At 39.8% G+C, this 24,526-nt stretch overlaps 1 protein-coding gene across 1 annotated transcript in view; it reads left to right on the forward strand.

Moving 5' to 3' along the window:
* Positions 1–24,526, forward strand: part of LOC126470671 (uncharacterized) — a 497,178-nt gene that overhangs the window by 208,785 nt on the left and 263,867 nt on the right. The window contains exon 5 of the mRNA XM_050098664.1: positions 8,151–8,376. Coding sequence (XP_049954621.1) covers positions 8,151–8,376 — 226 coding nt within the window. The remainder of the gene's footprint in view (positions 1–8,150; positions 8,377–24,526) is intronic.

Genomic DNA, 24,526 nt, shown 5'->3' on the forward strand with positions numbered 1-24,526 from the left:
ATTCTCGTTTACTTGCCACTCCTGCAACATCGCGTAAAACTGAGGGACTACATCCTCCGAGAGGACCGACTGTTGCTGTACAGTAGAGAAAGCTTCCGTCGGTAGAAAAGTAAAGGAGAATTAGGGGAGCGTAAATCCATTACAGCTACTGAATAAGCCACGAACGGCTTTTGTATCCGAGTGGAGTGTGACTTTTCTTGGCAAGAATTATTCATCCACATAAGTGGTTCTGTTGTTGCTAGGCTCGTTTGTTACGGGCTCAGAAGCTGATGAAAAGACGCACTGTAAAGCGCAATCGTTGGACGCGCGCAAACTTGCCTGCCAGCAATCACATCACTAATCCCATTTCGCACACTTCATCAGCCGGTACGAGAGTGTCCAATCAACTGCTGAATTTAAAACTCCTCTCCATTTGGGATTAAGTCCCTGTGAACGAGCATAATTGGGCAAGTAACCGGAGAACTCTGTCAGAATGAATAGGAAACGTCATCTAATGAAACATGGATTGACTGCTCTTAACGGGCTGGCACTCAGTGTTCATTTAAGACTTACTTCACAGTACATAAATTTCTCTCTTTCTGCGGATGAATTACAGTCACTAGAACACTGTGTGTATAAAATAAACAGAAGTTTCTGGGTTAGCAGTTCAACGAAATTATAGCTCTGAGCTGTCTTTGGTTTCATGGCTAGATTCCAACACATTTTGCCGATAGAGTATACATCTCAGATCAGTTAGATGTTAGTCTTCATATTAGTAGCAGTCACAATTTTAATACTGACGAATTCTGAACCTTGATTTCTGGACAGTGTCATACATAATTTTCTCAAAACCATGACCGTATAAGATTGTCGGTAAATAAACAGACAAAATAACTTCACATGAGAAATAAATTAGTTCCTTATGTAGTCATTTCCACCATTAAGTTCAATGTGATTCGTACAAAAAATTTGCTTTTACTGTTCCTATTACAGGCACTAGTGTAAACCGGTATATCGCTGAAATATCACAACCAAAGTTCACATACGGTGAGCAAGTCAGTAACCAGGTATAATATACGGTTAACAATGTCTTTTACTGCCTTACCGTCTACTGTGTGGCGTAGCAGACGTACTTACAGATATAAGGAAGAATGCTAATGCAAGCAAACTTAAACGTACAATTGGTAATACTGTATGTCGGCGATTTCACATTTTAAAAACGGCGTAACCTAATGCACTGACGTTAATTTTGAAACGCAACAAATAAAAATATCCTTCAGCGGATAAAGAGGTACTATTACTTCAGTAACTGACTGCTTTAGCCTGAATTTATCTGTGCCAAACAATGATTTGCCTCACCCTTAAGCCTTTCAGGAGGTTAGCACAATAATACGTTGGGTAGACAAAAAGACGTTTCGGATTCTTCCTCAAGCTGAGTGGCTAAAGTCTGAACGCGTCTTTTGTTGCTTATCTGCTTGTGCAAATATGGTTCATATGGTTCATATGGTTCAAATGGCTCTGAGCACTATGCGACTTAACTTCTGAGGTCATCAGTCGCCTAGAACTTAGAACTAATTAAACCTAACTAACCTAAGTACATCACACACATCCATGCCCGAGGCAGGATTCGAACCTGCGACCGTAGCGATCACGCGGATCCAGACTGAAGCGCCTTTAACCGCACGGCCACGCCGGCCGGCTGTGCATTATGTCATCCGTTCACACAAATGTGTAATTTAATTTGCATATAGTTAAACCTGTATAGTTCTGTACGTAAAATCAGTTAAGTGAGACTGTACTATATTTAAATTTGTTTCTTCCTCATAAGGAACCTGTCACCTTCAGAAATGCATTTTGTATGTGAAAAAGTACAACGGCTCCTACTACGAGTATAAGTAAAAATTTCGTTTCCTGATAATTGAGTAGGTTAATCAGTTCAAAGAAAGATAGCGACATTCCAACAGCAAACACATCAGACCATTGAAAGCACCGTGGTGGTTTATTCACCAATTGGTTTTATTACCACGTTCGGTTATATTCAAAATAAGAAGTACCTATTGATCTCTATTCTACTTTGTGTCAGCATACGCTTTGTTTTTCGAGTGTTTAAGCCCCTGCCCCTCCCCCCTCCCCCTCCCTCATCCCTTGTCCTAAAAAATCGTTCAACACACTCGCTTTTGAATTCTGGAAAGTGAAGCGAGAGAACTGAATTGATAAATAAAACTATAGTCACTACATTCGAAGAATTAGAATACAACACAATAGTATTTTATATTAAGGGATTTGAAGACTGTCTGTGGCCTTATAGTCTTTGTTTGACTGTCGATACATCGTGTGCTCCAGGGAATATTTTCCACCATGCCATCAGCAATATCTTTGCCTCTAGGAAAATTAAAGAATCTACGTGTATATCCGAACTCTGTTTGCCAGATTCCGCAATATGACAGAACAGCACGCGTACCACCATCATTCCTCCCTTTCGTGATCCATTCGCAGATGGTGTGTGTGGAGAATGACTGTCAGTAAGACCCCGTATGACCTCATAGTTCCCTGTTTTACCATCAGGCCTATTTGGAAAGATGTGTACTGATGGGATCAATATGTTGCCTGAGCTCTTGAAACGAAAACTCTCGGAAGTAAACATTTCCGTGACACACAGCGTCTGCCATCTGGCACTAGTGTGGAGCTGAATCAATGCTCCCTCTTTTACTAGGAGTTGCCATCACGAAGCGCATTGTTCTCTTTTGGTCTTCTCTAGCGTCTCTAATAATCTTTCCTGACAAACACCTCATACACGGGGCAAATATATAAGGAGCTCTGAAAAAAGGTTTTGTGACCTACTTTTCTCGTGTGTAAGCTACATGTCCTTAGTACTCTTCTAATGATACTCAGTCTGACACCCACATTTCCTGCAAGTATTATTGTATAATTCTTACAGTTCTCATGTCTCTTGGATATTGCACGTTCCTTAGTGTGTCCAGTGATGGATTGCAAATTGTGTAATCGACAAGTAATGTGAAGTTATAGCTATTCATGCCATATGCGTTACGTTTATTCGTATTATGTGTCAAGTGAAAGTTGCACATAGCTTTTCTCCATTACAGATGTTGCGGCATTTTGGTACAGTATCATCTCTGAACAAACTCGCGGATCTTCGGACGATATCCACAACTTTTGCACATATCGTGAACACCTATGGTCCTTTAATAACCCATTGTGATACGCCTGACGTTAGTTTTACATCTGATAATTTGGCTCTGTTAAGAAAGAAGTTTTAAGTTCTATTTTCTAGAAAGACCTGGATCCAATAAATAAGCGGGTCCAATATTCCTCACGCTCATACGAAATCTTTGGTGTATTAGTAGTTTCACAGAGTTACTAATTTCATTAGTTATTTTAGAAGAGAGCGACATCTGATATGTCCACAGAGTAGCATACGATACATTTCAAGTTTTAGGTAGTGGCGAATTATATATTCTAAGCAAGAAAAGTAAAGCAAAAACAGACCAGAACATCATATCGTGGGAGGTGGATTCACTGCTGGTTCAAGATATTTCTCTCCTTGTATGTAGCCGTCAAACCAGGGGAATTGAAAGGGTACCTCTTACCGTGATCAGCGTAAGAGCTTATTCGCCCCTTTAAGGTCCCCTCACGGCTTAGGGCCGCCTTTTGAGAGCGTCACACACCGTGTAATGGCATCCTACTGGTATGATCGCTACAGGGAATAAGAGCCTTTGTCTATTCTTTACATCATACGCCGCCGAACGAACTATCTTTCAAAAGGCGGAACGGAATATAAGATATGGAAGATTATAATTTCAGATGACTGTGAGAATTAACAATCAGAAAATCGAGAATATTATTTCAAGTTAGGCATATTTAACTATATATCTATATCTGCAGTTTACTGATTGAATATGAAAACACACGAACGTATCGCCACATCTAAACAGCATTACTGTTTCTCGGTATTTTTTATAACACTCTTCTTTCAGAACGAACTACATTGTCACTTTGATCGCTAATGTGATCTAGTCATGCGGAACTGACAAACGTCTAATGTGTACAGTAAGTGTGGATTTTCTTCGTCTACTAGCATGTACCACTACCAACAGTGATGTCTCATGAATTCATAGTGTTGCATCCGTCGGTGTAACAAGGTGGATGAACGCTCTATGTTCGTAAGATTTCACTGCACGGTCGTCGGTGTGATCAGAGATTAGTCGGATGTTAATCTGAAGACTATCTGGCGAGGCCTCTTAGCAGCAGTTCGAAGCGGCCAGATTTCTTCTGTGGATGTGAGAACAGAGCGCGAGTGCGGTCGACGATGACAATGCCGATACCGCACATAATTGTATCATTTCATCAAGTCCTTTATTAACGTATCATTTATGTCTGTATCGTTTCCTACTGCGACAAAATTCGCTAACAGCGATTTCATGCATTTTTAAATACGCCACCTGAAAAAGTGTTATTAATTGAACGAATGCTGGTTACATTTGCCATTTACGTTACATAACGACAGACGGTTATTCTTTTCCTTAGTCATAGAAGACCACTGCCTGTCTCCGTTGAATATAGACCCTATTTCATATTCTTGAGCGATTTTTCACTCTGCTATGTAGTGTGCGCTGATTTGAAACTTGCTGGCAGGTTGAAAGTGTGTGCAGGGTCGTGATTCGAATTTGAACCTTTGCCTTCCACAGAAAAGTGCTGTACTGACTGAGCTGGTCATCGGCGGCTCGTGACACCACCTGATTCCTACACTTCCGCCAGTACCTTATCTTCTACATTCCAAAAGTTACAGAAGTTATCCTGGAACGTCGAGCGACTAGCACCCCTGGCGGGACTAGCAATTCTTCGAAGAGTTTGTTCATTCTTAATTATAGCACAAACAAAACCATACATCTGAAACGATCTAATACGGCTACAATAATTATTGTAAACAAAAAAGCAGTGCTAGATGCTGTGAAATATTTGTTGTCAGCCAGATCGCGGCTTCTGTGGCTTGTGACGTCAACGAAGCTATATCTTACTACTGCAACCTGTCTTTCTGTGGGAATTGGGTTTCATACAGCATTCAGTAACTGCGAAGAACAATTTTATTGAAGATTCAGTGTATGAAAATAAAATCCGGGGCATCTCACTAACTGCTGGCTATGTTGGCATGCAAATGATGTTTATAATGATTGACCCAATTTGCCATAAGGATATGAGGGCTACAAACAAACAATAACAAATTCGGAAATAGAAAAGGGACAGAAATTAGATACTATGCATTTGATAAGGATAGTAGAAACTGAAATCCGATTTTATCTAGGGAAATTATCTTGAAAGTTACCGATGTCTTATTTAATTACAATATTTAACGTGTGATCTTCTAGGAGAGACTAGTTATCTGCATAGTAATGTTATGATCTTGTGTTTTGACTGCATTACCTTAATTACTTCGAATGATTGCTTATAATGTGAGAAAACAACTGAGTAACGCTCTTGTATCACATTTGGTGTGATTCCTTCTGGGAAACTATTCCGGACGAAACCTATTACGGCATTGCAAATAGGATGTGGATCTGACTCCCCACCAATGTTAGTAATGTAAGCAATATTTTCTAAAACTGAAACCAAAAGTGAAACCTTGACTCGCACTGTGAGACTGACAGATCAGATGTAGCTAAAATCGCAATGGTAAACTGACAATTACAAGCAATCTAAGGTTAAAAAACATTTGTGTTTGGTTCTAGTAATATTTGTTTATTTGTAACAACTTTTCATTTTATTATGGCTTTATGAGAAAAAAGTGATTAGCATCCATAAGAGACGGTGGTGCTTAGGAAACCAAATATGACAAACAAATAAACTATCATTGGATACTAAATCTTTGGTCATGACATAATGTGAGTCATGTCAGATAAAGTGCTCATCACTGATATTATTCACCAAGCATGTCAGTCTACAGTGTTAACACAAAATTTACGAAATGGGTAATTTAACATGGTTGGTGCAGAACATGATTAATAAGCGCGTGATTATCACCTACTGTCATGACCAAAGATCCTGTGCGTAATGTCTGTACCTTGCTTTGTAATGTTTAGTTTCCTAGGGATTAATATTTCTTGTGGACTCTAGTCAGTTCTGTCATGCATGAGGCATAATAAACCGGAAGCCAGCTCCAAGTAAACAAGTAGGAAAAATCGTGGCGTATCGTGATACTTAATGTTTAACAATTCTTCTAAAATAGCGGAGCACAGGAAATACTTCTTAAAGGTGTAAAAAATCGCCTTGTTGGGTATCCTAATGTAACTTACTTGAAAATCACACACAACTATATGGAACGTATTTTTTATATTATCTCAAAGAAGTGTCTGCATATTTCCCGTTCCCCACCAATTGAGCAAAGTGGTATAAGGCAATTTTTGTGAAATTCTTGCATAAGCATTGAAATTATCAGGAACATCAGTTAAAACTAAGACATAAAGATGTTTAATGAACAATGTAGACTAAGGAACTGGAATCTCCACAAAAATCGTTAACAACAAAAAATATTTTAATGTCCTTTGGGAAATTATTTTTAATGCTTAATACCAAGTTACTGTTACTATTACTTCAATGAATCCCATCGCTCGTGCACCAGACGTATTTAGTTGCTTGCGAATAGACAACATAGACTCCTCGTAATAAATCTTATAACACCCCCCCCCCACCCCCCAACCCCCAGCCAGTTAGGCAAATTTCTTTGTCGTATCTGCTAGCTAATAGGCTACTGATCTGACAACGAGATTTTTCATAATGGGACGAAAATTCTGCTCTCCACTGGCTTTAGGTATGCTACCAGCTCGTCTTTTTATTATGCAGTGAACACATTTCCAAATATACAATCTGATTTGTGAACTCTGTAGTTGAGTTTATTCTTAACTTTACGAATGCATTTTTCCAACATCGATTTGGTTATCTATAATGATTTAATATCCAATTGCTGTCTATAAGTCTTTCATACCACTTGGAGCAGCAAGGGGAAATGAAATATGTAGTTCGAAATCTACTTGCATCAAGATATTAAAGAGCAGAACAGGACACTATGCCATTCTGTCCTGCCCCGTTCGTCCCAAGAACATGTTTCGGGTTAACATCTTGTATGGAGCATAACAACTGATGGATTTAAAAGTATTGTATAACTAACGTACAGCGAGTGACAAGCATTTGAACTTTCCATGTCATTTAGTAGCATATAATTAAGAATTAACGGCTAATCTTGCGTTTAAATTCACCACAAGTTATAAAAACACAACTTGAAATGCGTAGGACGACCATTAACTTACAGGTCGAATATATACTAAGATGAACTGTGTTCTTTCGGACATGTCCGAAAGCTGCTTACGGGCGTAGACAAACGTCAACGGGGACAGATGAAAATGTGTGCCCCCACCGGTACTCGAACCCGGCATCTCCTGCTTACATGGCAGACGCTCTATGCATCTGAGTCACGGAGGACACAGTGGGCAGCGCGACTGCAGGAATTTATCTCTTGCACGCCTCCCGCGAAACCCACATTCTCAGCGTATTGTCCCGCACTACATTCGTAGTGCCCCCGCCCATTATACTCATTTCTCGTGGAGCGTTGCCGATTCCCGTAAGAGTTCGGGCACTGTTTGTGCATTAGCACAGAAGAAGAAGATGGTCAAGTGGCCGGTGAGCTTAACTATATATGTACTAAGATGGTATCTGTTCTTTCGGATATATATATATCATCGGGGCACACAATTTCATCTGCCCCGTTGACGTATGTCAACGCCTGTAAGCAGCTAAGGGTGTTCATTTCATTGTAATTACAGAACGAATTCCAAACCAAGTCAAAATTGGTGTGGCACTTTCCCCTCGATCTAGAGATATACTTACATGTCAGTACAGTAGGTCTCAGCATTCCCCCGTCTAGAAAACAGCACAATCTAGTTGTGCTCCGCCATCCCGTTCTGCCCCATGTTTCACTACTAGCAGAACAGAAACGATATGGAATTTCTTTACCAATGAGTGATGAAAAATACCACAAATATGATTCAAACAGCATTATTTTGAGGCCAAAAATGTCTGTCTGCTTACATCAGAACCTGAGTTTATTACGTGAAAATTTAAGTTACGTCGAACAGATAACAAGTGTCGTTGTGTTTGTGCAGGTGGAGGAGGGCGTGCAGGAGCTAGAGGCGGAGGTGGACAGCCGCGGCCTGGTGAGCAGCCGGCGGGAGATCAAGCTGGACGCCGAGCAGCGGCTCTTCTCGAACGGGAAGCGGCTGCGCCTGCGCTGTGACGCCGTCGTGGGCGACGTGAAGCGGCAGGCGCAGCGGTGGGCGGCGCTGGGCGGCGTCGGCTCGCAGCGCCTGCAGCAGGGCCCGCGCAGCGCCGGTCAGTACCCAGGGGACGGAGCGATCAGATAGCCAACCACTCTCCCGCCCTCGGGAGGACGTTTCCCACAAACGTCTGCCCTAGTGTACCAAACGTGACTCCAGCAGGATTCGTGTGTTTATTATTGTGAACTCTATGTCAGGTTCTCTATATATAGATCTCGAACATCAAATACGCTTCAAAGTGATTACGCAGTTCCTATACTGCACACTGAAATTAATCGCCATTTATCGCAGCACAGGTTCAAATGGCTCTGAGCACTATGGGACTTAACATCTGAGGTCATCAGTCCCCTAGAACTTAGAACTACTTAAACCTAACTAACCTAAGGACATCACACACATCCATGCCCGAGGCAGGATTCGAACCTGCGACCGTAGCGGTCACGCGGTTCCAGGCTGAAGCGCCTATAACCGCACGGCCACACCGGCCGGCCGCAGCACAGGCCCGCCGTATATAGCATTTTGGGCAGTCGTCTTAGCTTCCTTGTAGACCACGCGTTTCAATTTCCCCATATGTAAGAGTCCAGACATTCCAAGTCGTAGGAGCGTTACGGGTATTTTGTGGTTCCCGAATGACTTATACGACTGTCTCTAAATGTTCTGTTAGGACAGGCGGGTCAACTGCTGGATTATTACCACGTGGACTGCCTTATGTCCAGGAGAACATCATCCCATAACTGAGCGAGCATGTCTGTTAGAAACAGAGCATTCTCGTGAATATTTAGTCCTATATGTAAAACAGAAACCAATAATGCACTGTTCATTAACAAACAGAGGTCGTAGCTTATCCACTTGTCTCGGCTAGAGTGAATTTTCAACGGATTAAAAGCGAGTATAACCTATGATTTTGTATATGACGCTTTATTCGGATACCAATTCTTGCAGAGAAACGCCGCATTACTGTATGGCTTTCGTGGCCGTGATTAGGAGAACAATAACCTATTTACAAAGCCGTTGCCATGAAACTGCTGATGAAACGAAATACTAACTGTCATACCCACATTCAAGCTGCCGTCAAGTGACGTATGGAATGTATGTGACAGCTGCTAAAAAGTTTTTTGTAAGTCTCTAACTTTCTATTCCTTTTTGTTTCCCTGTTTCATTCTCTCTAATGATGACAGTTCGTGTGGGCTTGACACGATCTGGACATATTTCAGTATATAACCACATGTTGCTCTAGCAGTTTGGCAACACACGCCATAAACGAAAACCATATGCACTTTTTCTGTTGTCGTATCCATCATTGAAGTCAGAATAACTTCACGAGCAAGATGTCTGATCCGTACAACAGCACAGCACAGACGAATGGCCACAAAGAGCACCCATAAACGCACGGATCACTCCTGAGTTACGTGTGTTGTTAGATTTGGTACAGCAGCCTCTGATGGCGGGAGAGTGATTTGGGACACTGTTATCTTTTTGTTTGACAACGTTTCATATTAACTTTCTTCGAGTGCTCTTTCAAATCTCTCAGAGAAAGGTGTACAGCTTCATTCAAAAAATTAGAGTCGCAGACAAAAATCAGCATCAGTAAGCGAGGAAAATTACTTGCATGCGTCAGAAAAGTTGGCACATTTTCCGCTGTAACCCAGCGAAAACTGCATTTCCATATATTTGCCCATTTTGTGTATATTTTGGGTGTTCATTTCACACAAATTATATCCAAAATACGATCAAAATAGTAAATATTAAATTAAATTCCACCAAAGCCACAACGTATCTCATTTACAATTCTACCAGTTTCGGAGGAATAACCTCCCACCAGTTAGAGGACTTTTTGCGTTGTAAGCTGGAGGAGTAATTCTAATGTACATAATTAAAGCTACCACTAAGAATCACAGTACTGATCAGTTGAGACTGTGTAGAGTTAGCGACCCAGTTCACAATATTTTTCCTGCATCACTATGGTTCTGGCTCCACTCTATTTATAAACTACTTGGACGAAGGCTACGGTATTCTTTATAACGGTAATATTTTGGCTCCGTTCTCGATTTTATTTAGATGATGTAGCTTCCATCTGGTATCTTACCTTTTGGATGGTTATTATTAAATGAAATAATTTCTGACAATAGTTTGGAAATAAAAGCTAATAACAGCAATTAACTTCATGATAACTAGTCATGTACTACATCGCTACACTGGTGGTTCCGGGTTAGCGTCCATCATAAGACAAATCGTACAGACATTTCTCCTCTAAAACGGTGCGTCTGATCATTCTCGAGTAAAGCTGAGGTCTAGGCAAACAGATAGCAAGGAAAAGCCGGGAGCCGCTGGAAAATTGAGAAATAGAAGTTCAAAATTTGAAACATCAACAGAGACAGTAATCATTATCGTTTAAGAGAGCTGTCAAAACTGAACGTGTTGTGTCGAATAAGTTTGTGTTTCGCACGTATGAGTCATATCAAAAACGTTTATAAAACTAACTATTCGAACAAAGCTAAAGGGAAATAAAATCCACTTTATGGGGTACTGGATCTGATTTATAATGTTTCAGTCAGAAAATACATTCTCTTACACCTCTAACTTTGAATATACTTTATTTCTAGTGTTAACACTTATATCAAATTATTACAAAGTATCGCATTTTTCTCGTTCGGTTTACCGTAACCGATGTTCAAAAGTGCCTTCCACCTTGTTGTAAAACCGTCGTTAAAACAGTCGTGCACGGATCTCAGTATAAAGTACCTCCCCATATGAAAACGACCGGCATGCTTTACGAATACGGTCATATCAACTTGCGTTGCAGGCAATGGTAATACAGAATGTTCCTGATGCGCGTGTTGAAAAAAAAAAAAAAAAACTATTGGGGGCTATATCTGGCGATCGTGAGGGAAATGTTATTGGCTGTCATCCACCACGCTATGGACTAGAAAAAACGTAATGTAAAATGCACCCTAGCCGAAAAAGTAACCATTTTCTTAGTGGAAAATCTTGTAGCAACCCTGTCAGTGGAGGTTGGAGAAATTCGGAGTACCGCACACTATTTAAACGTTCATCAAATATTTCGGTCGGATAACTTTATCATGAATGGGTCAGGAATTGCTGTAGATGCTCCAGAAGTGCTACTTACGTTGATTACGTTACCGTTGAGGGTTCTCTTTTGATCAATATTGAGCACTGTGGCTATTTGACTTGCCATTAGATCTGTGAGTGTCACAATTATGAGGATCGTTTGTTCCTGATTTTCATTTACAAACGAGTCGCAGAAGGCGGTTATTTACGAAATCATCTTCTCTTAATGACTAAACAAGGCCGTGATAATCATCTAAACAAATAACATGCAGAATTCTCTTGACGGTGCTACTTCTCACCTCTGAATCACATACCATTTTTTAGTTTGAGTCGAAAGTTACTGCAGTGACACAATCTGCGGTTCTATTGTCTCTATGATACGTTCTGACTTCGTTACGATTATGACTCAGCTGGACCTAGCCACTATTGCAACCTGTGCCCAGCGTAGACGAGTTTGATACCATTCTGCACAAACCAGGTCTGCTTGTTCGTAATGATGGTGACATCCCACCAGCTTTGGCTTGATGGTGTAGGGCATAGCCAGGTAGATATTCTTCTTGATATCACCGAAACTTCCTAAAATTTAAAAGAAATCGAACAATGAATGTTAAGTTTTGAGAGCTCTTTACAACGATGTTGATTTTCTCTCGAGTTCCTATTCAAAATGACAGTCCGTATCAACCACGTATTGTGTTACATAATAGGAACAGCTATTGTCATTGAGTGCATACTTGCAAAAGGCCTAAGTGATACTACCAGATTGTAAACTGGTAACGTCAGACAACAGTATGCCAATGCAATATCATGTAATGTCCTAAGGTACAGTAGCTGATACTTCTCTCGTTTAATTACGCAAAAAGTGACCAGAACTTATGGCACTGAAGTTTGGAGAAATATGACTTCAACAACTTTTATATGAATTTTGCTTATGATAGGTCTATCCACAATCTCTTAGCACATACGAGGGTTGCCCAGAAAGTTTCTCAGCTGAAAACAATGATACGAATGCGAAACGTTGATATGAATGCGTAACGTTGAGTATGTACTATTTGAAGTCTCCTGAGTAATCGCGGCAAGCTTTCGCCACTTCGCACAGATAGCATTTCTGCAGAACTGTTTCAAAATGGAGTCTGTAGGCGATGTGCGTTACAAGCAACGTGCCGGCCTTGAATTTCTCACTGCAGAGAAAGAAACTGTGGGAAATATTCACAAACGCTTGAGCAAAGTCTATGGAGCATCTGCTGTCGACAGAAGTACTGTTAGTCACTGGAAGCGGAGGGTGACGTCATCAGAATGCTCCACGATTTGCGGCGTACGGGGAGACCATCCAAGGCTGTCACACCTGGCACACCTCACCCAGCCCGCTCGAACTTCCGCTTGTTTGGGCCATTAAAGGATTCCACTCGTGGAAGACATTTTGAGGATGATGATGAGTTGATTCTTTCACTGAAGCACTGGCTCCGCCACCAGGACGAGGACAGGTACCGACAGGGCATACACGGCCTTGTTTCGTACTGGAGGAATGCCATAGAACGGGATGGAGATTACGTGGAAAAATAGGGTGTGTAGATAAAGCACCATTCTTTCGTGTGTGAAATTCTCATTATGTACAATGAAGAACTGTTGAAGAAAAATTGCGGTGAATTACTTTCTGGGCAACCCTCGTTGTTCAAAGAGCATGAAATAAAATTCGTAGTCTTACCTAATAGAAATAAACCTAACACAACATTTCTAGATCACCGCAGTACTTGTGAAGGACCATCTGCATTCCACTGATACGTAAATTAACATATGCGGTTCATAATCGCTATTTTCAAACACGTTAAAGACGTTTCGAGGTGAAACATTGGACCAATCCGTAAAGAGATTCGGTTTCTGGATGGTGAACTATGACGTAAAGTACAATTTTCTGAAAACTGCGAAATCATATGTCTGTTAGGTCGTACATACGGACAGTGAATTATCTGTGATATGTTTGAATATATCAGTATTAATAAAAATTTCTAGGTGCTGGTGGGAATTAATTTCGTTGCTTAAATGATAAGAATGATGATCCACTTTTGTCATGAAATAATTTCAGAACTTTGTCTCAATGCCCAAGTGAGTTCAAAATTCGTTCTTGGTACTGCACTGAAACAAACTGCAGGATCAAAACTCATCCCGGTATTCCGGATACCCAGACTTACCACATCTCTTTCCCTAGTACGAACTCTGGTAACAAACGTGGTAAGAACTGAATATTAAACAAATCATTCATAGTTACGTTCCGAAGCTAAGTTCCAGCCTTTTGCAGAAGTTCCCTAGGAAAGTTCGTGTCCCAAATTACACAGATATAAGCCGAGTATTTAGAATCTTACAAATACATTTCTCATACAGTGTTGCTACACAACTGGAAGCAAAATACGTAGAAACTATGAGTAGCATTTAATACACTAGTAAACTAAGTGATCGATCATAGTGTACTAGACGCCCTGTCAAAGGTGAAGTTATTCCTGAAGATTAAGAATAAATGTTTTGTGAGGTAAGAGTTGGCGCTCTATTACAACTCAGATATGCACGACGACGGTGTTGACATCAGGCGTTTTGGGGATCTCGACACCGATTAGCATTAATCGTAATGCTTCTCGAATCACCGTAGCATTGAGCACTGATCTAGCCGTCTGATGCGGAAGGATATGCATGTGGAAATCACTGTGTCTGGTAGAGAGCTCCAAAACCACGATACGATGCAGAGAGTACTGACACAGTGGTCGACAACGGGATGTGTAAACAATACAGACTGGCCGAGGCCACGCTATATGTGAAGGGAACTGGAAACCTAGTTTTTATGTGTCTTGCGTGATTGGTTGGGCCTGTGGTATTTTAATTTTCAACTTGTGCGCGTTTTGCAAGGATAACTATTTTATACGCCATGAGGGATCATTGCTTTGTAAGTAAGGTAATGGAACAGCCGACGCTTCTATTTACCGTTGGATATATTTTTCTCGCTAAAATATTTGCTATACAACTGCATTAAAGGGTATCTGATGTACTTTTATTTTTGCAACTGGCCATTTTATATCTTTATTACCTGGATCTTGCGAGATTCTGGTTTACGACTTGGCATGCTCCCGATGACGCTTTTAACTCCGTACTGTCCTAGTCTTGTTAAACCATAATTCGAATAAATGTCATTCCATGACTGTTGCCTATGATGATGTTTTTCAGTGCACATTTAGCTCATTTTTACGATTTGATGATGCTTGTCAAAAGCAGCCGAAACTAGCCCTCATGCTTTAGTTGTATGATATAAGGTACGGTCTAAGCAGTAAAAGCTCTTTTATATTGAAAACGTTTTATTCAGTAAATTACATGTCTGAGATTTATCGACTGGCTGTTGCCAGGTTTACGTCAGTTTTCGCGCATGGATCCAAATTTGAAGCTCATGAAGGTATGGAAAATAACAAACGAGGCAACTGTTAATTAATGTTCTAACAATTTAAAAATACATATCTCATCAGTATGAATAAGAACAATCTGAAAGATGAAACACTGTATTAGGAATGCTTTGCCCAGATTTGGATTGACTGCGGCTACGATGGAATCTTAGTCTCGCTGTCAGTACAAGTTTCTCCAGACGACCTCGAATGGCTTCTATTGCTGCTGCACTGGAACCCGTCTTGGTTCCTAGCACAAAGCCTGAGTCTAGTCAAGTCGTTCACCGCTAATTACGCAACCCTGAATCATGCAGAGCGTAGCGCCTAAGGATCTCACTCTGAGGTGGAATGGTTCGTTGAAAGTAGTTTGTGGTAATTTTAAATAATTACTTACTATTTGGCGGATTGTGAGGTAACACATCAAAAACGCTTTTTGTCCGTAGTGTCTTCCAAGATATGAAAAGAAAGGCCGAACTTAGAAAGTATGTTTTTCGCTTCCAACTGTGGGGCTACTTTGGTGCACACTGACAACATCACAGTAATTTCAATAAAGCGAAATGAATTCTGAAAGGTCAATAAAGCAACGTGAAAATTCCGAAATTTGTATTCCTTGATTACAATGGTTCCTGAGCGCAACTGAGAAAAATATGTGTGTACAAAATTGTACTTCTGAGAAAAACGGTTTTTCTTAGGGAAACATGAAATGCATATCGTTTAATTTGTAGAAAAAATGTTTCTTTTTTTGAGAGTTGTAGAACTCGTCGTTGCTGTAAGACTTATTAATATAGAACTGTATCAATACACGTAAAAAAATTTCCACACCAGAATTTTAGGTTTTGAGGGGTTGTATTTAACGATATTATTTTGTAATTATCCTATTATTTGAAATTCTGAGTTTACTTTGTTTCCTCTTGATACATGTAGCTTTCAGGCACTATAAGACTTAATTCGCCTTGCAGGATGATTCTAATTTGTCAAATAAAGACATTATTTGACAGCCGTGGTGTTACGTGTTAGAGAATGCTTGGAGTGCGCAGCAGCAACGAACCACAATTTAGTTTTATTTTACTTTGTTGAAAAAAGCACCGTTACCTGTTTCAAAATACTCATTCATCTTCACACAGCTTACATGATTTTACCAAAACACGTGGACGTTGACTTGAAAATAAATTGCAATAGGATAAACAAAAATTCATATTTTGAGAAGTGTGACAGTTCTGGTTGAGCAAGCTCGTGTTACAATTGAACGTACGTGAAATGATTATCAGGGACATTTGATTTTATCATCTTTGGTTCTAAAATGGCTCTGAGCACTATGCGACTTAACTTCTGAGGTCAACAGTCGCCTAGAACTTACAACTAATTAAACCTAACTAACCTAAGGACATCACACACATCCATCCCCGGGGCACGATTCGAACCTGCGACCGTAGCAGTCGCCTGGCTCCAGACTGTAGCGCCTAGAACCGCACGGCCACTCCGGCCGGCTTTGTCGTCTTTCACTAACGAATAACTCTTACGTTGAGCTTTGCTTTACACAACATCTCACTGTGGCCTTCACTACTACCTAAGTGTGTTGGGCAAGAACACTATACACCTCATCACACCATTATGTATCACGATACTGCAGGATCTATTACGCCTAAGTACTTTGTGACGATTATGCATTTATTTACATCAGACATAATTGAGTAAAAACTCATTCTCATGTAAATCTTATAAAATAAAGTAAAATAACTGCCGAGGACTCATGAGAATTCTAATTAATGTGTTACCTAGTGCACTTTTTGTATCATAAGTTCCTCCTCTCATTATTCATATATATATATATATATATATATATATATATATATATATATATATATTCTGAATGTCATTACAGTTGAGTAGCTCTGTTCAAACGCATACAACATTCGATTTCATCGTCCTTTCTTGGAGTGAGTCGTAATTCTTAGTTCAGACACTGAAGATATCAAAAAATATTTCGGTTTTAAACAGCCCACTTTGTTTTACCGACGTTTCCTTTTTTATGGCAAGGAGCTAGAGTGGCCATCAAAATGTCGATACGAAGCAGTATAACGGCAAATGTTTAGCTAAGATGACATTCCCGTAGACAGAATGTCAAAATATACGTAAAGACCATATAAAACCGGTTGCGTACACAGTTGCATGTATTAGTAGTTGTAGTTCCATATACTCCTCATTCGGTGAGTTAAGCCTGTATTCACAGTAACAGTGGAGCGAATATGCGGGTTGAACTACTTGCGCCATGATCAATTTCAGTTATTTCAAACGATGTAAATTAATATTAGAATGGCCTGTGACAACACAGTAACGACATAGGTCACCAGCATCGTTCCGTAATGAAAAGCGGAATTGAATAGTACACTGCATCAGTATGCAGATCAATTCCCACGTGTTCAAACTTGAACGCGGGCATTTGCACTTAAATCCAGAACTTAGCTACATTACCTACATTAATAAGCTCACAATGCAAAGCCAACAAATAAAATCATCTTGGCAGGAACAACAGATTAATGAATTCCGTAGCTTTCGGAGGACTTTAAGGTAGGTGTTTATTTATATGATTATAGCATTTGTTCTTGCCTCTTTTTAATTTTATACAAAGTTGCTGTATCTATTAATGTTATCTCATGTAGGCACAAGACATTATGGCTGACAGCATAATGGAATGTAGACTACAACCCGCTGTTCATCATTCATATGTAATGCCCATACTGCACTGTAAAAGAACTTCGTCAAATACTTTTTTATAAAAGGCGTTTCATAGAATCTTTGGGATGTTCTGGGGTTGTTTTATCGTATCTTTTGTAAAGGTTCGAGCATGGTCCTAACATCTATAAAAGATATTTCAAAGAATTTTTACAGTGTAATACTGACCTAGTATAAACGGCAGGACTTTAACGGCTCGTACGCTGCGAGAAGACACATTAGACCTCAGCTCATTTCAATAAAAATTTCACGGAAACCAACCTCATTCTCGCCCTTCCTTAGAGATCTTAACAGAGAAGCATTATAAAGAAACCTACTCTCCACACTAGAAGAGGGACAGTATAACATGCCTTAATTAGTATATCGCTTGCTTAGACACAATATATCCAACTCAATATCTTTATCAACTCAAACACGTCATTTTGGTTAGGAATAAAGTACGTTCTTCTATGCTGCTTACATAGGGCCAAGACATAAAGACGAGAAGGTCTTATGCTATACAGGTAGCTGGTGTTGCCATTCTACTTAGAATACCATAGACGTGAACTTGAACTCTTTCAAAAGTTATTTCGACTTCATGAGTGCAGTGGAGACCTCATTATTCTGCTCTACCCTTGAGGTAACACATATTCCGCTTCGGTTCCTTCTAGCATTACGGATGCGAGTAAGATAACGGCTAACGGTCTTCGTTGAATGATCCGATGTCAGTGTCTCGAACGTATACCACAAAATGATCCAAACGCTTGACAATTTTCCTCAATATCATTTCCCCTGAACTGTTCTGCAAAATTGATCGTGTTTGAAATTCCGTGAAAAGACGGGAGAAAGTATACCACTGTTTTCTTAATGTATCTGAAATGTGACTGTAGAAAATTTTGTTTGTACGTTGTCAATCATTCCATGAAAGGAGATATTTAAAAGAAAACTAGCACAATGAATATCACATCTCATTTGTCTCAATAGGTGACTGTACTTAGGAGTTCTACTTCACTTTGAGGAATCACCAAAACTGAGCATGCAGAACATTTTGGCTGAACTCTTATCGTGCTGTTATGTACTAAACGGATAACATAGCTCTAAGATAGACGACAACGATCCTGACATACATAATTTCGATTCATGATACGCCACTAACATATTACTGGCCCCTAGGGAGATAATAACTGCTGTCAATAAATCTTGATAACTGGTAAAATTTTGCCATACCGAGTTTCGGATTCAGACTTCGTGCTTATCGCGTGTAACCTCACCTGAGCACACTTTCAAGTCTGATTCGTACTTCTATTACCAGTCATGTTTTGCACCAGCAGGATTCCGGAATCACAGGTGGAAACATCAACGGCACTGAAATCTGACGTTAGGACTGCAGGAAAATTCAGATCGCCTAGTGGTTAAAACGACCTCGCACAAAATCTGACTGAAGTACCGTGATAGCACAAATTATCGTTTGTCACTGTATATTCATTACATCGACGGTTCAGAGTACTTCATACCCACCGATCCACTGAATCCATTCCAGATTATTTAATCAACCTCAAACATGTAAATGTCGCTGCACGGAAGATGGATTTCTAAGTGGCTTTGAAAACGTAAATTCGTATGAATCTTAGAAAGCTAAGCTACTGGGTAAGGAATTTTTCTTTCCATTTCTGCCTGAAATTCGCCAAATAATCTCAAGCTTCGCTTCACTCTTATGGACCAAGGACAAGGAATTGTCTATTGGAAATTCACGTATGTTCTGTCTGAATAAACAGCACTTATAAACCTATAGGAATTAACGTATGACGTACTTATTTACAACGCGCGGTTAGACACCCGAACCAGTGATTACTTTGGTGTGTGGCAGGGTCACTTTCGTAAGGCAACGTTAAATTTCGGACGTATATCTCTGAGATATCTCACTACAAGCCATGTGCCACTACGTGTGTTGCCACTACTTCTGTTATGAATGTAGCTATACACATACATTTCAGGACTTCTTTAATGCCATCTATAAATCTGTAAGTGTCGACAAAGTTCCAGTCTACCACATAGCTAATTAATTACGCACTTAGGGAACACTAAACTGGGTATATCATTAAACCTGTGACTCTGCTAATAGAACGTGACACGCCGCTCTCATCGTTCCTCACCGAAGTGTTCTTGTACTATTACCGTTCAGGATATATGGTATACAGGAAGTTTCTTTATTATATGTTTTCCCACAGCGTGCACCTTCCTGGAAGAAACAGTTAAGGAAGCAAAGAAAAATAAGTGCCTGCTGTTATTTTCGTAGGAAATTAGGCGCTTTGACACCCTCTTTCCCCTAAGAACCACTGACCTTTTCTTAGTGCAATGGCTTGCGTGCCCCAAAGATAAAAATACCGGTACCGTAGGTGTACCCATATCGCAGGGATGTCTGTAGACATGTCAGAATAATGTACTGTTTTATAAGTAGGGTACGAACATTTTCAGTAGCTGCAGGGGCCACACCCAATATGATTTACTGATCTGGTATTACAACGTTAGTGCAAAAAGTCTCGCAATGTTAGTGTTGTGAGCTGTGGTAACTTGACATGTGTTATGCAATGATTAGGTGGAAGTCACTTCGATAAAACCATTAAAACTGAAGTACAAGCAAACGATCGTAATACATTTGCACAGTCACGACATTATGGAAACTGAATTCCTGCATACATGGGCTCACACAACTACATTGCTTACAACTTCGTAGTGATGGACATAACTCCATTCAGGTTACACGAAATGTTAGGAACTAGCATGTAAAAAGAAATTTAAGATGTTACCTTTGCTGTAAGTGCAGGCTCATTGTGAACGTAGAAATTACATTTTCTAGGTGGAAAGCGTTTATCTGGTTGCAGGGGCGGGATCGAAAAGCCAGAGTGTGATTTTTAGATACTTTCTCGGGCACTTTTTGGCAGTTGCCTGTCTGTTTACGAGTCTCTGCTAAAGCAAAAACTATTATTAAACAGGTCAGACACGATAACACACAGAACAAAGTTTACGAGTTTCGCAGAGAAATGATGTATACAACTTTGCACTCTTAAGTCAAATGACAACCGTGACAACAGGGAAACCAAACCATACAATTGAAATAAAAACTGGAAAATTAGCCGATAGCCAATGGTTGATTCCCCCGTAGACAGGATAAGATGTAGTAGGAGGAATATATGGAAGGAATTACAAAATACTGCATTTTAAACAGAAACGAGGAACGTGTCTCAGGAGTTTGTAACGTAGTATGCAGGAATAAGAAAATAAATCCTATTATGTTAGATTTAACTATCAAAGTGCCAAGGTTGGATGCAAAAGAGTATTTGACGGTACCTATTCGCTACTATTGCGGTTAGAATGATCACATAAATCTAGATCTGAATAACGTGTTTGCTAAATTAAGAAATTCATTTGAAGGACGCCGAGTCATATCGAACGAAATGTCATATATTAAGTCTGTAATTAGGTAATTCCAATCGGAGCGGTCAATATTATCCCTATAGAACAGCTGAGATAACGCGAAAAACAAACAGTAGGTGGAGTTTATGTTTGTCGAAACAGTGACAGTAAGAAAGTATTTGCATTTTTTTTGGGACGGGGGGTGGGGGGGAGGTTGGGATGTAGACGGTTATTGGCGATTTTCTGTTCCGAATAACGATTGCACAATTTTCCTGAAGCAATGAAGGTAAACCACTGAAACCAAAATCGTGATGAGCGGACGAACGTTTCATCACCGGCTTTCCGAAATGCGAGTTCAGCTTCTTAAAAAGGGCATCGAACGAGATTCTAGCCGAATATGTGTTGCAATACAAGTATTAGAAACAACACTGTACTCGTTATGAGATGCCGTTCATAGCATAACGGCCTTTGTTACAGGTTTTGTCACAAAAGTATTCTTAGAAGCTGTAAAGGATGTCATATATGATTTCCAAACCGCAAAATGCCGTATTCGTTGGTGTTTGCTCGTATTGGAGTGATAGCGACAGTGTACGCTAGAGGTTAAAATCCCGTCGTGACATGTAAGTTTAGGTTCTCCTTAAATCATTTCTGACGAATGCTGAGTCAATTTAAATATGGACTGGCTGATTCCATTTTCCATCGTTGCCGAGCTGTGCAGCCACGTTTCTAATGACCATGCCGTCGACGTAATGTTGAATTGTTCCTTCCTACTTTAGTTTCCTTTATTTTTGGGCGAAATTCCACTTGTCTAGGGACATAAATATATGCTTTTAGTATGACTTATACTTTTCATCTTCTACATTATACGTCATTTAAATTTGACATTCCATGATCGATGGATCGAGTGCGTCATTTACTACCAACGACCCCCAGGAAGGTCTGATTTCTCGTAGGAGAACGTGGAAGGATAGAGAATTGAACGCAAAAACAGTGAATATATTATATAAATAAAGTGAATTACATTATGAATAGTACTGCTTAGTCCACTGAATGAAATTGAAAGGTGTTTGGCTACAGCACAACCTAATTTTTAAATTTAATTTGAACTGCCTGACAATGCGTGAACAGTTTTACTAACCTATTTATATGCTCTTTTTATCATTTTCGCAGGTTTTTTTAATGCAAACAGGAAACTAGCTGGGATGGTATACAAGGAGAAAGGACAGATTTTTAAACGGGCTATTTACTTCAAACTCCTCCGTACTGTTGCCTTCTGATATATTAACCATTGCAGTTGAGACATCCTGTATTATTTAACGACAAAATGTCACAAATTTAGTTAAGAAACCAAAATTTTCAACAGGGTTTTAGGGATAGGAGACAAAATACTACGTGCTACACCACAAGTAAATTTGAAATGTCTTTCACTACACTGTTTCCCATTCTGTGATTCACTTCAGCGTGGAGTGATTCGCCACTGTGAAGAGCGTGGCGGAGAGCATCTCAAAACTTGTTAGGGTTTCTTCCCGTTCTGTTAACGTATGCTGGCGGGAAAGAATGACTGACTGGACACCTCTGCGAGGGTTGTAATTGATATAATTTTGTCTTTGCATCCCGACGGGAGCAACAAGTAGAGCGTTGTAGTAAACTTCTCGATTTATTATTCAAAGCTGATTGTTTAAACTATGTAAGTAGAATTTCTGGTTAGAGTTTCGGTCTATATTCAAGTTTCTGCCAGTTTTCTTCTTTAGCATCTGCGAGACACTCTCCCACTGGTAAAAGCAACCATTGACCTTTCTTGCTGTTCTTCCTGCATAATTTCAGTATCCACTGTTAGTTCTGTTTTGTGTGTATCCCATAAACTTGAGCAATATTTTGTGGAAGAGTCGCACGAGAGCTCTGCAAGTGAACTCCAGTTTTTGTAGTATCCATCCAATAAACTACAGTCTGTCACCTGTTATGCCTACGGCTAAACGTAGGTTAATCTTTCCATTTCGTATCTCTACGCTCATTTACTCCCAAGTATTTGTATTAATTCAGCGGATGCAGTTGTGACTCGTTGTCATTACAGTCATAGAACACTACAGTTTTCTTCCTTTATGAAGTGTACGCTTTTGCATATCTGAACATTTAAATCAAATTGCCGATCACTGCACCACTTTGAACTCTAATATCTTACGGAATAGTTGTGTAGTTTTTATCAGAGAGTTCTTCATAATAGATAAGTACATCATATACGAAAATCTGAGGTCACTCTTAATATTCCCTTTAAGGTCGTTAATATACAGTACAGTTCATGACACACGACTCTGTGAGGCACGTGAAGTTGCTGCAACACCTGTCGATGATTCTCCATCCTAGGTAACATGTTGTTTCCTCCCAACAAGGAAATTTCAAACTAGTCACAAATATTGACTCATTGCCCATACTATTATATCATCTGTAACATGTATAAGTGTGGTACTGAGTCAAATGCTTTTCGGAAGTCATAAAGTACTGTATCTACATGCATGTATTTGAGCACGTTCAAGGAGTTGATACGAGATTGTGAGCAGTTGGAATAAAACGATTAACTTTAAAGTATGAGAGTAAAAAAAATATCTAAAACATATTCCAACCACTTACAATACTCGTTAAACTGTAAAAGGTACAACTTTTTTTGTTGAGAACATATTCTAAACATTTACAGTACTAATTTGTAAACAAAATTTCTCGTTTTGTTATCCGGGAAATGTATCTACAAATTTTTCGAATTTCCTACTGGAGAGCAGGCTACGTATAGTTGACCCTGAGAGAAGCAGGAGTCCTTCAGTTTGACGCCGCAATATTTTAAAGTATGTCCCTGCGCTTTTTTAATTGTAATTGTAATTGTCGATTGGAAATTGCAGTCTTTTAAATTGGAATGGCAGTTCAGTATAGATCAGTGGTACTCTGGGGATAAATAGTTTATGCTCTGTACTTTCCAGTCATGTTCGGCTTCGATGATGTTATTCGATAGCTACTTGACGATCATCCATATTCCATTAAATTGTTTTGGTGAGTTTAGATTTCTCAGTAGCATGATCGGAGATCCAGTTTTAAGTCGAAGGCAGTGTAATGGCATTCCTGGTTCTTCAAATGAGTGTAGAAATCCTGTAGGGCAGGTCACGCTTTCTTCAACGCATACCATCGTGTCGATCGACTCGTATATTCTCTCTTCACCGACAGTTTTCTTGTGAATATTAAAGTTGACACCGTTGACAGTAATGATTTTATTTGCCAAAATTGCCGTTTCAAATAGCCATACCGGATTCGTATATTGTGAACAATGTTTGGATAAATTTGGTCGATTGGTTCTTTTCCAGAAGTAGTTACTTTGCAGATATAACTGTTGAATTTAATGAGGTCTGTCGTTTGGTCAGTGGGATATGTGGCTTCGCCAATTTGTAAGAGTTGTTGAGCAAAATGTGCTATTGTTTCCTCTTTCGATAGCTCAACTCTCATATTTTTTGTTAGTTGCAGTATTTGTGTGTGGAGCCAGAGAAGTGATTTCTTAAGCATGCATTGATCTCGTGCCGCGCGGGGTAGGCGCTCCGTCTGGGGCGTCTTGTCACG

The sequence above is a fragment of the Schistocerca serialis genome, chromosome 3, assembly GCF_023864345.2.
Source record: "Schistocerca serialis cubense isolate TAMUIC-IGC-003099 chromosome 3, iqSchSeri2.2, whole genome shotgun sequence".
NCBI lineage: Eukaryota > Metazoa > Arthropoda > Insecta > Orthoptera > Acrididae > Schistocerca > Schistocerca serialis.